Genomic DNA, 14404 nt, shown 5'->3' on the forward strand with positions numbered 1-14404 from the left:
ACCTTTCAGTGTTTGATAATTAGGTGGAGCTGATTATTGACCTGGAATTTTTTAATTTATAAGTCTAGCTCTAGACTACAGGAGCCCCCCCCCAGCGGTCTGCGTGATGGCGTGATTGGGACTTTTTTCTTGCGTGATGGCGTGATTAGAGATTTCTTTTGGCGTGATGGCATGATCAAGATTTTGGCGTGATGGCATGATCAAGATTTTGGCGTGATGTGTGATGGGGCAAAAATTTAAGGCGTGATTTGGGCTATTTTTCGCTATTTTTTGCGTGATGACAGATTTTAGCGATTTTCGTGATGCGTGATGGAGAAAATTTTTTTGCGTGATGGCGTGATTAGGGGTGCCGCTGGGGGGGGGGGGGGCTCCTACAGTCTATGCTTTTTGAGAAAAATGAAATCCGAGTTGATTGCTAGCTCGAAAATCTTTTTGGGAAAATGGAAAAGCGAGTAACAGTTAAGTGACGTCATAACTTTCACTTCATCATAATTTAGCTAGCTCGAAAATTGCTAACTCGAAAATTTCTAACTCGAATTTTGGTAACTCGATAATTCCGGGCCTAGGTTTTCCGGGCCTCGTTTCATTTTTGTTGTTTTATTTTGTCGAACAACTGGTCCGTCGAACTGATGCGCTGTCGAACAACTGATCGCTTAGTTGTTCGACAGACCACTTGTTCGACAAATGAGTGTCGAACAAGTGGGTGTCTAACAACCATACAGTCGAACAAGTGGATGTCGAACAAGTAACTGTCGAACAACTAAGCGATCAGTTGTTCGACAGCGCATCAGTTCGACATTTTTTAGGATTTGTCGAACAAATGCACCGTCGAACAAGTATACTGTCGAACAAGTGGGATTTCCCCTATGTTTCTTCAGTTTTTTTGTGTTTATTTGTAAATCGCAGGACTTTACATTTGTCAGCATTAAACTCCATGGACCAGTCCTTTTCCCATCCTGTAGATGACTGATGTTGTTTTTTCTGAAAGCTAGATTTCCTAGTGTGACTAACTGCCTGGGTGCAAGTTACCCGATATCTCACGGTAGTTTCTGGATAAACAGATAAAACGAGCCCTAAGGAGGCTTGTTTGCAATCAGGGGTTTGTATAAGTGTAGTGAGAACTTGTTGAACTGAGGTTAGACATCACATCTGGCACTCTAGCTAAGTCCTGCTAAGAGAGGAAGGGGCTCCGCAAAGAGCTATCAAAGAAAAAAATGAATCGATTTGAGTCCACTGGCAACAAACAACACAACAGCACAACAAACAAAGAAAAGAAAAATGTAGAAAGACAGACGAAAGGAAACATGATTCAAAACAAGAAACACCATAAATATGTAGAATATGCAACTCAACACGTCTCAACTGTCAACACACATAATGCAGCAACTCTTACCAGTCTACTCAAGTGCTCATAGTTAGTGCCAGCATCTTTGTTTATACTGCACATGCTGCGGGCGGACTTTATCCGCCCAAATAAAAAAGGGCGGAAGAAATTTCCCGCGCGTTCTGTTAAATACCAAAGACACGTGGGCTGGTGCATATGTTTTCCCCGAAACAACCTAACGCATGTTTGTCTAGAAACTTAGCTTACGAATCCAATCTAAAAAGCCTGGGCATGAAGTAGTTTGCCGTAAAGTATTGAAATCGTAACCCAAGAGTGTTTTTATCATCCAAGATGGCATGCGAGCAGGGAAGGACTATATATTGAGTAGATTTTGCCCATGTGCTTTGCTAGAATTTGATTATTTTAAAGTGTCTATACAGAATTTAAACAAAATGACTATGTTAGCTGGCTCTCCATTGCTGGCACAGGCAGATCACAGGTAATTGCTCTTTTTAATTTTTCCAAAAACTCAAAATTTATGATTGTTTTGAGATGTTCAGACTTGAAATATTCAAAAATGACTTTCCTTCGTTTACTTGAAGAATTCCAATAACAATAGTATTAGCAGTGGGTGTTAAAAATTCATGCAGTTGGGCTGGTGGGTACTCTGTACCAGAGTGTATCTCACATTTACCGTGAAGTATCATTTATAAATACAACACTTCTCTCGTTGTCTCCCCCCTCTATCTCACCTACATGAGAAACAACAATGACAACAGACCATCTACCATGAATTTCGAAATAAGCTGTAGATATGGGGTTTGTGTTGTTTTTGAAAAAGTTTCTGGGTTTTTGAAATGGTTAAAAACACATGTGAAGGTATGCGAAGGTATGTACACTGCAACTTTGTATAAAATGCTGCGCCAACAAACCTTGGTTAGGGGTCACTCACAACATATCGATTCTTCCCACGACTAACGTCAAATTGACGCTAAGGGGTGGGGAGTTCGAGTCTGTGACGCTAAGAAATTTCACCAGAAATATCGATTTTTGAGACTTTCATTCCATGACTAATGTTTATACTTTCCATATTTCTTTTCCTCCTTTTATATACCTAAGTACCAGTCAGGTGTTTAAGATAAATACGGCAATTATTGCTCTTTTTGGCAATTATTGATCTTTTCAACGATGAAATGCTGAATCAGCAGAAAAATAAAAAAAGCAAGTAAATGAAAATTGCCGTTTTCGGCAATTATTGCTGTTTTTGGAAAGAAAAGTTGATTTTATTATTGAACACATGGTATTTGACACCCTCGCGATAAGTAGGCCCACTGTGCCTCGTTTAGTTTTGTTTTCAACTGGTTTTTGTTGGAAGTGCTGATAGCAAAATCGAGTCATATGTAAACAAACTTACAACCGGGGTTTTGTTATCTCTTTCTGGCTGTGTTTCGGCATCTTTACATGTTATTTTTAGAACTTTTCATGTAATTGAGCAACGAAAAATTAAAAAAATCACTTAAAAATCGGAAAAACCTTTTTCTCGATGTAATTTTACAATCATCAGACACCTCTGACATTTCTGCCCTTAAAGGACAACACATTTTGCTGATCCAGCATTTCATCGTTGAAAAAATTACCGTTTTCGGAAATAATTGCCGAAAAGAGCAGTAATTGCCAGTCAGGAGTAATACCTTAAACAAAGCGTATACCTTGTTTAGGATGTACCTTAAACAAGGTACATGCATATACCTTGTTTAAGGTATGTATGTAATGTAATAGTTTATTTCAAGTTGACGAACAGGTAGCAACAAAGGCTAATAAAAGTCAACGCTACTTTACAATTTGTAAGGTGATTACAGTTGAGGCACAAGGGCCTCTAAACCGTTCTTGTACAAAAAATCTTTTTAAAATATAATTTTTCACGAGGGCTTCCTCGTACCCTCCATTTAAAATCGTCCTTCGATCTGGCTTTATTCATCTCGTCTGCTCTCTTTTTCCACTCTTTGATTTGTTCCCTCTCCATTTTTGTCAAGTCGTCGGTGATACTTAATTTCACGTACGTCTCGTGTTGTTTCAATTCAGTCAATTCTTCATGAATCTGTATTGTTATGACGTCTTTGAATACAACTTGATTGGGCGCATAACCTTAGATTCTTTTCCAACACGAGAGACGTAGGTGGGTTGAGTCTTTAATTACGTCCATCAAAGTCAGTAACGAATCGATATCTTCTTTATTTTCATTTTATTTACCCCATGGATATGATATTTGCGTCTGTCGATAGTTTCCTTTGGTCCTCAATTTGTTCGTCGATTTTTTCCTCGGGTAGTAGCTGTTTCATGCTATTTACGCTTAATTGATCATTGTTTTTAGTCGCTTCAGCAAAACTTTTCTTACGTGGTTCTGTTGTGGTTTGAATTTTTGCAGTCTTGTTATTCAAGTCTCTTCTATCTTGGATGTTAGTTTTTTTTCTGCGTTGGGAAAACTGGCTCTGTATTAGATGGTAATTTGATTTTCCTTGATGTATTCTGATATCTTGCCTGTAATTTTGATCATTGTGTTTAGACTTTTTCACCTCACTTTTGACTTTTTTATACTTTCGCACGATTTTTCTTTATAACTGTGCGGAAGCTTTTTCTTTCCACTTGATTAGGAACTTTCTAACCGAGTTCTTTGCCGGAGCAACAGTTATACACACGTTTTTTCGGTACCTTTATTTAAAAACATATTTAACTGGTATGGTGGTAGTCCAGTGCAGGCATAATGTAGCGTTCGTTGGCATTTATGACATTGAATTCTCATTTTTTCATCGTCTTTTATACAATATGCTCGGTACATCGATTGTTGTCACTCGCATCTTCATCAGGGATCAGGATCTTGCCAGGTGATGTCGTTTTTGGTTGAAATTTGGCTATTTTTTCCATATTTTTAAAATTTTATTGAAAATTCTTCATTTTGAAAAATAAACGAAGAGCACAACCTTTCTGTTTGACGTCAAATTTATTATAGTGATGATCTTCAGGTAGGGGTACCTTGGTTAAGATATTTTTTAAGATTTCCTGAAAAACATCGATTTTAAATGTGTTATAGGAAAAAGGGCATGTTGAATTTTAGCACATAGGAAAGAGGAGTCTTTGATTGACCAAGTAGTGAAAAAATTATCAAAATCTACAGACGGAATCTTTTTTCATCTTTGTTTTATCTTTGGAACTAGATTTGGAACCATAAATTCAGGGGAAGAAGACACGAAGCAAAGAAGAATAGTTAATAATACCTTAAACAAGGTGTATACCTTATTTAGGATGTACCTTAAACAAGGTACATGCATATACCTTGTTTAAGGTAGGGGTACCTTGTTCAAGGTATTTTTAAAGATTTCTTGAAAAAACGTCTGGTACCATTTTAAATTGTTTTGTATTTTTTGTGTAAAGCTCTTTCTACACCCTTTAAAAAAGCCAATTTCGTTTCATGTAGACTGGACTTTAAGGTTGTTTTAAAATTGAAGATTGTGATCAATTCCGGCTATGGAATTTTCTAAAAATCACCATGGGAATTCAGTTTCTCGTGCTCTTTCCAATGGTATAGACGAGAGAGTGCCCTTTTTCCTAGTTTGGAAAATATTCCCACTACTTCCTAAATAGGAAGTATCAAACAATAGAAATTTGGAATTCTTACTTGAACAAGGTATACGCCTTGTTTAAGGTATTACTCCTGACTGATTGCTGTTATCTTAAACACCCAACTGAGTACCGTCAACTGCTCTAACTTGGGACTATCTGACAAAACATGGGACGGCAATTCGGCCCCCATTTCACCAAACCTCCAAAGTCATTTGATTTGATTTAATGAACGACGTATTAAAAAATACACAATTTCTCTTTCGCACCGAGTAGGCTTTTAAATTGAAATATGAAAAAAATCCGTAGTGGGACACACGCAAGTGTCTGTGCACTCTAAGAGGAACGAAGAAGTATGATTGATAAACTTGGTGGAGTTATCAAAACAAATTTTGTTGTCAAAAAGATTTAACAGTAAGTGAAAATACAGACCAGATATCAACCAGTCCCAAGTTAGAGCAGTTGATGGTATTCGTTCGGTTCGTTATTTTATAGAACAATATTAACCAAAACGAATGGCCCGATGTTTATGTCTCAAGTTCCTTTTGTTTAGACGGTCCGCGAGGCCCTTGAATTTTGCCGATGGTTGGTCTTTTGTTGATGCTATTCTGTTGATTATGATTACGAAGATAATTAGTCCCAGCAACTTTCCGAAAAAAGTTTTGAATTTATCTCCATTATTTTTAAAATGTAAACTGAGCAAGCCATAGCAAAATTAAAGATGGCTGATGAAGCAATGATGAAAGTGAATGAGAAAATTTAGAGTCTATCAATTTTTGATGATCTTTGATGTTAAGAGTTGGGGATGGGGGGGTTTTCAAATTAGCGTCTATTTGACGTTAGTCGCGGGAAGAATCGATATGTGAGTGACCCCTTAAAGGTTTTTAAATAAGATAAGAATGATATCGTTTACTTACTCATCAATTTCAATTCGCAAAAAAACTTTTTCACATTGGATTGACACAGATAGATTTGGAGCAATTAAATAGAAATAGAAACAGAAAAAGCAAAAATATGATTCTAAAATAGACCTTTTCGCCGGTGTTATACCCTTTATGTCCCCCCATATGTTTTGTCTGGTTTGGTGAAGTGTTCTAGAAATTATGGAATTTTTGTATTTTTGAGATGCCATAACTTACTTGAGTACAATGAAAAATATTTATGAAAATGGTTACAGAAGTCATAACATTTTTGATTTTTTCACATTTCAGCCTACTTGGTTTCACAGAGGATTTTTCAAGTTATTTCGACCAAGCAGCAGATTCTTTGTAAGTTGAAGACTTCATTTAAAACAATGAAATCTCCTATTTATCTAAAATCCTATCTTTATTTGAATTTGATTGACAAAAATGTAGCTAAGATGGCTACTCTGATACACTCAGTCAGGTGTAGTACATGTTTTTTACAAATGTCTAGTCCTATAACAGGCTCGCATTATGCTTAGCATTCTATTGTATTGAAACAATAGAGCAATTGTTTGGGTACCAAAAACTGAGCCTGCTTATACTTATAAACGTTGTGCTTATAAAAAACATGTACCTTAAATTAGGTATCCATGTACCTTGGTTAAGGTAGGGGTATTTGTTTAAGGTATTTTTAAATTTTTTTTGAAAAAGCGTTAAAGTTTGGCACCAAAAATGGATAACATTGAATTATAATTCACCCTTTACAGTAATTGACTGGATTGGCTAAAAATCACCAATGGAAACTGATTTTCGATGGTAAAGACTAGAGAGCGCCCGCTTTCCTAGTTAGGGAATTTTCATTTACCTTAAAGGAAGAAATTTTGGCGGAAAGAAAATTTGGCGGATTTGGCCAGAATCCGCCAAATTAAGTTCCCGCCAAAATTTCTTTTTTCCGCCATCCGCCAAATTAAATTCCCGCCAGATTAAACTTTTTGAAAATATGATCTCTTTTAAGGTGTTTTTGCATTTTTTTTGCTGTTTTTACGCCATTTTAAGGATAAATTTTTCAGCAAACGCCAAATTAAATTCCCGCCAAATTTAGTTTTTCCGTCCGCCCGCCAAATTAAATTCCCTATAAAAAACTTTTTCGGCCATCCGCCAAATTAAATTCCCGCCAAAATTTCATCCTTTAAGGTAACATGGTAATGGTAAAAAAATGATTGATCTAAACCTTATCCATAGAAATTGCCGCAACTGTAATTTTCTTCAATCAATTTTCAGATTGATAAACACACAAAATTGGTTTGATACTCTACTGGATGAAAGAAATGAATTTTGTTCAACTTCCTCCTCTGCATGTCCCTCTGTCACAAGCGAGTTATGCGATTTCGACGCGTTGATGAATGATAGTTTTACACAAGAATCACAAGAACATATACAACCAGGTAAGTTGAGTATAGTACAATTTTTCATGTAGTTTAATTTGTAGAGACTAGACAGCCTGAATTATTAAAAATTATGGTAAAAATAGTGATTTTTGTGGGAAAAGTGTTCTTTTCTGCCTTTAGCAGACACTTTTATCTATTTTTCTAGAATCTGGTTGTTTTCCCTCTGTAGATTGAAATACATCTAGTTGAACTTTCAAAAATAGATTTCAAGCGGTCTCTTAGCTAGCCTTAAAAAACAGATTTCTTTAACCTTTATTCTTAATATGGATATTTTGTATATCCTTTGAGTAAGCAGTGCTTCAAAGCTGATATGTGTTTCTTTTATCAAAAAACTTTTCGTTTTCTTTTAGCTGCTGAACCCGACTCCATTTTATGTTTATCACCATCAAAATCAAATTTTCATTCCAAGAAAAATAAAAAGAATACACCAAATAGGACAACTAAATGGTAAGTTAGCTCTTCTAGTTTTTCCAGTCCAAGCTGGTCCAGGTTATGGTATTTTTTTCAAGGAAGCATACACTATTTTTGGCACTGACATTCAGACTTGATGCTGCTTCAATCAAGAAAGCGTAGAGTAATTAAGACTGGCTGATGAAATCTTTCTAGAAAATTAATAAATTGGACCCTTATTCTGAATAGATGTTAGTCTCTTGATATTAAAATATTTTAAAATTTATTTTCTCTATAAACTTCAACATCGACATTATTATGCAAGCCAAACGCGGAACAGTCTGTAGTGGATGTTTTTCTTTTTTAATAAAGATTTATATTTGAGCCATGGTCTGCTTTGGTGTTACTTTGGAAAGCCCCTTTTCTGTGATATTAGATTTTGCCATTATGAGATTTATGTAAACAAATTCTTATTTGACTATTAGTTGATGACTTTTGGACCTACCCCGGTGGAGGTCCTAATAGAGACTTTCCGCAGTCACAACGAGAACGGCAACGGCAAAACTTGTGAAATAATATATAGGTGTGAAAAAATAGAGAAGTTGCCGTTGTAGCTAATTTTTGTTTCCCCACTTTCTTTTCACAACGACAATGTTTAAAAAGTAAACAATAATATTTCTGTCTATAAAAGAAGATATGGTCTCCAACGATTGCTTCCTAAACTCTTCTGCCTGTGCCACCTCTCTATCTTGCGTTTCTTTCTTTTGGTCCTTTTCCTCTGATGCTTTTGTTTCAGTCTTTAAATTGTTGAATTATATCAGCCAATCCTTGGTCTTCCTCTGTTTCTTCTGGAACATCGATGCCAGATGCTTTCTCTTGTCTACTTCTCTTTGCTTTAAACTGTTTCTCCAAATGATTATAACGGTCTCTCAAGGATCGATCGTTAACTTTGAAATATATATACTCCAGTTGGTTTAAGCTTTCCGCCATTGCCTTCCAAACGTTTCCTCTTTCTGGACTGCCCTTTTTGTATTTCCAAGGTTCGAAGAGATGCATTTCTCTGGTGTAAGCTGTATCGTGTTCAGATGACCAGTGCATGCTAAAAAGAATGGAAAACTTATTTAGAAATATGTTTTATTACTATGGAAAAAACCTCTAAGGCTAAAAAACAAGACAGCAAGATAAAGTTCAAAATCTGGTAGAAAAATTATTTTTCCAGCAAAATATTATAATGTTTTAAAAAGTCATGAAACGCAAAAATAAGTTTCAGAATTGTATAAAGATTCAAAATTTATACTTACTTTTTGTTCGACAACGGGAAAATAAGTGATATGACGTCGGGCACAAGAAGAGACAAAAAGAAATTGGGGTTTACTCAGAGATTTGACAAGTTTGACAGCTCAAAGGTGTGAATTTGATGTTTTCACGTTCTCGTTGTCATACTCGTTGTGATTGCGGAAAGTGCCTATTAATTAACCTCTGTCTGTACGTTACCAACTTTTCTCGAGATTGGACTCTTTCATTCTTTATGATTTTCTGCACAAAGATACATAACTATAAACCCTCGAATGTGACGGAGCTCTATTTTCAAAAAAAAACATTTTGGTTAAATTTCAGCTAAAAAAAGGGTTTTTTGGACTTTGTGAAATATCGGATCATTGTTTTTTCTGATTTTTTGCATGAAAGTAGGTAAAAGATGGCTCAAGCAGATTTTTGTAAAAAAAGAAATTTTCAGCTCAAAAAATGCATCTTTATCTATAAGAATCACTATTAAATAAGCATACATCAATGTTCTTAACCAAATTTTTTTATGGGATAGATGTTTTTTTTTGCTCACAAAGTCTTGATTATGAAAGAATATTTCAAGATCATGAAATTTTTGTTTTCTAAACGTTTTTTATAAGAAATAAATCACTAATTTTAATAGATCGTCACTATTTGTGTTCTGAATGATTGTTTAACGGTCATGCTCGCGTAGATATCAATTATATATGTGTTAAATGCATAACCAGGTAGGTCCATTAAAGTATCACTTGTTAACTCTTTTTTTAACAGGAGCTCACTGTCGACAAAAGAAAAAACAGCAACACTGCAAGATTTGATGGAAACCGTCTCTCAAAAATTAGGATTACGAGAACAATTAGAAATAATCAAAATAATCGACCCCAATGCAAGATTGAATCCCACGGACACTGAATTTTTCATAGGTACTTTCTTTGCCAGATTTTACTGACTGTCCTTTTTAAATTTCAAGGGGTTTTCTAGAATTTTTTGCCTACCAGCAACCCAATTTAGAGATATTTTATTATAGTTGACATGTAACTCTCGAGACACATTGACATGGAGACCTCCCATTTCTCAGAACTTAAGGAAAGTGAAAAATCCTTAAAAAGATTGAATAAAATCGTAAGATCTATTCTAGTACCAATATAATCATGAGGGGAGACTGCCCCCACTGTTGTAATAAGATCTCAAGATCTTTGGGTATATCAATACGCCACTAAACGTCATGATGTCTGAGATTCTAGTTTTGACCCTCCCCCCCTGAATGAAATCTTCTTCAATATAATATTCTTCAAAATTATGAAATACTTCTCCTGCTTATAGTTCTATTTACACAAGTACAGTGTTGTTTTATTTCATGGTCTTTGAATCAAAATATGATATTTTTGTTTTCATTATCAGATTTTGACTTGATGGATGATAGAAAATACGACTTGGTACAACTGTACGTTGAAAAAGAACTTAGGAGATACGAATGTGAGTTATTGAATTTACTCTCGAATACCGTTGTTCTGCATAAGATTCAACTTCTGGCACAAAGATTTCACTGGTTTTTCCAGGATTTTTCTGCTATTTTCCCCGGGATAACCGGCTTGATATAGAAAATTTTTTACTTGATGAATGGAAAATCTTGCGTCTACTTACGAAACTGCCTCGCTAGAAGAGTGGCAGTGAATACTTATGTAAAACTGGTATAACTAGTATAGAAATGTTGCTTTTCTAATGCAAAACTGTGGTATAACTAATATGGAAATGTTGCTTTTATAAGCATTTGAGTATATGAAAAGCTTTAACTAACCTCCATATATAATAACTGCATTGAAAGTTAAGCAATCTTGGCTAGGAAACCTCCTGGAAGTAGTCTCTGTAAGAGTCACTTTTCACTCGAATTTAGTCTAGGTACATAACAGCTTCATCATGTACATTATTTGCCATCTATTGGTTCAAATCAACTCTCTAGAGCACGAAAGCATTAACATGTATTATTTTGATTCATTTGTAGTATCAAAAACGAAAGAGAAGAAATCATCGCATAAAACTACTGATACGGTAAGTTGTGCCTTTTTCCTACCTCTTGTGTTATACATAGACAAAAACAAAAAAAGTAGATTGTCCCTCCTATTTCAAAATTTGAAGAATCCGGATTAATTCGTTGATTAAACGTTAAGTTCCGTCTGACAATACAATATTATACAGTTGCCTAAATCAGGGAAACAAGTAGGGTCGTTTAAGTTGAAGGGGGAGTCTCTACATTCCAAATAAATTACAATTCTTGTTCTTTAAGATATTGAAGCAAAAAAGAACGATTGAGAAACGCAAAGAAATCATTAAGAAAACAGAAAAACTGAAGGCTTTTCGACAAATACAAAAGGAAAGACGAAGTGGACTTTTCTCACGCGAACAGGTATGATCTATCTTAGCATGTTTCACTTTAGTTCCCTTCTACGTCATATTTGCTCCGTTACGAGCGTAAAACTTCCTCTCTTCTACTCAAGAGTAAGGCCTGATAGCCTGGAGCTGTCTATTGTGTAAACACAAACATTGATTTCAAAGCCCGGAAGGAGATAGAAACGGAACTCTTGGATGAGAAATGAAGCCACTTATTTCCCATCGAATAAGCTTGACTCGTGTGGTTTTCGTGCAATTGCTAGACTAGTAAACTAGTCGTTGAAAACAGACCCATATACAAAAAATTCAAGCTCCAAATAAAAAGAATCGAAGAGGTGAGGTTGCGTGTCTTTTCTGAATTTCAACGACTAGAAAGCTTCTTCCCTCAAAAAACGTTTAATTTTACAACCTTTTTTAGGTTTTTGAGAATCCATCCAACTTTTTTGACTAAATGATATTTCATAGTAACATTAAACATGGGAACATATAAATAAATGAGCATTTCCAAAAATGCAATAAACAGAACGAAAAATAAATGCAAGAATCCCGCACGGGTCAGACATACAGAAATCTGTATGTCTCTCCTTACGAATTTAGGGGAAGAAAAAAGGCGTTGGAAGAAGCTTCTAGTCCGTTATTTTCCTTTTCTCGCATGCACGCTGAATATTTAATTAGTGTTTACATTATTTGATTGACAGTTTTATTATAAGTAATAACCGACTAGTTTACTAGTCTATGCAATTGCCAGATTGAAAGGAAAACCTATCGCCACGAAAGATATGTCACGCAAAAAAGGAAGAGCTAAAAAAATCAATCCATAATTCTAAAGGGGGTGCAAATCTTAAGGCTTCACTTTTTCTTGTTTGAGAAAGGTTTAATTTAATGTACCGAAATGATTATTACGGGAGATTCTAGCGCCGTATTACCCCGTCATTTCTATTTTGTTTTTTCAGGTGATTGCTATGGCATCTTTCACGGTAACCGAAACCGAATCCCTCTCAGATGAAGAGGAAATCGATATTTTGAGTTGATATAGTTTTTTATGGCAACAAACTTTTTATACAAATCATTTATATATGGTACTCAAAAGAAAACAGAATTTGAATTAAAAGTTACTGTCTCTTTTTTCGTATCCTTAGAATCCTTTTTTTTTTATTCCCGATACGATCATTCGATTGGCATAAAGCAAAATCTTTACAGCACCTATTATTTTTAGATTTCATGTTCAGGTAACTTAAGGGAACTTATTTTCGCATTAACTAATCTCTCGAAAAATACTAGAAAAATGAAAGAATTTCGATGCATTAGTTATTCGCAGGATGGACAGCCAGATCAGCTACCTTAAGGGAACTTATTTTGGTGGGAACTAATTTTGGCGGGCAGCAAATATCCTAAAAAAATTTAATTTTGGCGAATAGTGAATATTTTTAATTTGCGTAAATCTGTTCTATTTTGCCTTATTTTGAGCGATCTTGATGAATTTCAGGGGTTATTTAGGCAAGGAAACAAAAAATTTAATTTTGGCGGGAACTTATTTTGGCGAGTGAGGAAAATATTTAATTTTGGCGGGAACTAATTTTGGCGAATTTCGTCTAAATTCGCCAAATCCGCCAAAATTAGCTCCCGCCAAAATAAGTTCCCTTAAGCTACTTTTCCATTTGTGCCACTTTTCTAATGGGGAGTTTCTGCTCTTATACTCTAATGTTCCCCCATTCGATTTTCTTTTGTAATATAAATTCATTTTTCCGTGAAATCATGTACAGTTAAAACATTCTTAATAGTTCCGAAACCCTTTTCCTTTCCTCGTTAGTTCAAACCGAGTGCAAATACTTTGGTGTCTAAGAAAACTTGTGAAAGGACCAGAAAAAGAATTTTGCGAGATTTCTCACTTCGACTTTAGAAGAAAAGATAATTTTATTGTCATCTTCTGAAATTTTTTGAGACGCCTTTTTACAGGAAGTAACGTTCGAAGTGTTTAATCAAATGTTTTCAAACTTTTTTAGATTTATATATTTTTTAGACTTTCGTTTATAAATTTGTTATTCGATAGTATGTGCTTTCACAAGTTTTATCAATTCAGTGAACAGTTCTTGTTGTCCTTTTTTGGAGATATTGTTTGTTCAATTATTTCCGCGAGGTTCATTATGATTTTTTTTCATTGCAAAAATATATTCCAGAGAAGTTCCAAAAAAAGCCAAAGAGAGCTTAATTACAATTAAGAGCCTAAAGAAGTACTTTTAAAGAAAACCACATGCTTTATGGGGCTTTATTTATAAATATCAATGGGCTCATAAAACTTTCATAAATTTCCAGCCAGGTAAAAATCGCGAAATTTGCAAACATTTTAAATAAGGGTCTACTTACATTGAAAATCGGTAATTGGGGCGTAAAGAGCGTAATGTCAAGTGTGACGACAATCTGCGTCATTTTCCATTGTAAGTTTGAGTGTAGACAGGGCTTTATCTTTGATAGACACCGCAGAAAGTTCGGATCAAAACATTTCTACTTTTTGAAACAAAATGGAAGACATCTTTATGTCAATTTCAGATTTCGTGATTGAAAATCCAAAGGAGCTATCAGGTTTGAAACTAAAGAGTAGGATCTTTGTGTGCAAATATCAAGAGATTACTCGTTTCATTTCTAGTTTCCCTTTTGATGGAGTGATTAGATCTATCTTGTTGTTGTTTTTTGTTTTCACATAGCTGCTTAGCTGGTATGGATAGCTAATTTGATTGTTTCCTACCCTTTTGTTTTGGGGGATATTGATTTCATATTATATGCATGAAATAGGTTTGTAAGAGTATATGTAGGGAGAACAAACATTTATGTTGTTAACTGCTGAAATATATAGATATATAGATAAGGAAGATTGTAATGTAAGGAAGTCTGGATAGCTTTTCACAGAAAACAGTGACATTTCATGAAACAAACAAGCCAAGCAAGGGCATAGTGTGCACCCCCCCCCCCCCCACTCTGCAGGGGGGGGTTTGGATTTTTGGGTCCAAAACAGCCAGGTGGGAGTCTGAAATTTTGGACTTTCAGGTGGGGGA

At 35.1% G+C, this 14404-nt stretch overlaps 1 protein-coding gene across 1 annotated transcript; it reads left to right on the forward strand.

Annotated features, from left to right (window-relative positions):
• The first annotated feature begins 1576 nt into the window (after window positions 1-1576).
• Window positions 1577-12465, forward strand: LOC136797517 (protein FAM199X-A-like). The gene is made up of 9 exons (XM_067054099.1): window positions 1577-1823; window positions 6151-6207; window positions 7126-7289; window positions 7643-7739; window positions 9738-9889; window positions 10368-10442; window positions 10969-11015; window positions 11251-11370; window positions 12308-12465. The coding sequence occupies exons 1-9, from the start codon at window positions 1681-1683 to the stop codon at window positions 12383-12385; spliced, it is 933 nt and encodes a 310-aa protein (XP_066910200.1). The 5' UTR covers window positions 1577-1680; the 3' UTR covers window positions 12386-12465.
• The last annotated feature ends 1939 nt before the right edge of the window (window positions 12466-14404 follow it).

The sequence above is a fragment of the Clytia hemisphaerica genome, unplaced genomic scaffold (genome assembly GCF_902728285.1).
Source record: "Clytia hemisphaerica strain Z4C2 unplaced genomic scaffold, Clytia hemisphaerica genome assembly, whole genome shotgun sequence".
Taxonomy (NCBI): domain Eukaryota; kingdom Metazoa; phylum Cnidaria; class Hydrozoa; order Leptothecata; family Clytiidae; genus Clytia; species Clytia hemisphaerica.

Bases quoted from the DNA above. Each gene is read 5' to 3' on its own strand.
- LOC136797517 (XM_067054099.1), top strand. From the start codon at position 1,681: ATGCGAGCAGGGAAGGACTATATATTGAGTAGATTTTGCCCATGTGCT. The intron at 7,290-7,642 runs GTAAGTTGAGTA...GTTTTCTTTTAG, and splicing joins ACAAGAACATATACAACCAG to CTGCTGAACCCGACTCCATT. The intron at 9,890-10,367 runs GTACTTTCTTTG...TTTCATTATCAG, and splicing joins GGACACTGAATTTTTCATAG to ATTTTGACTTGATGGATGAT.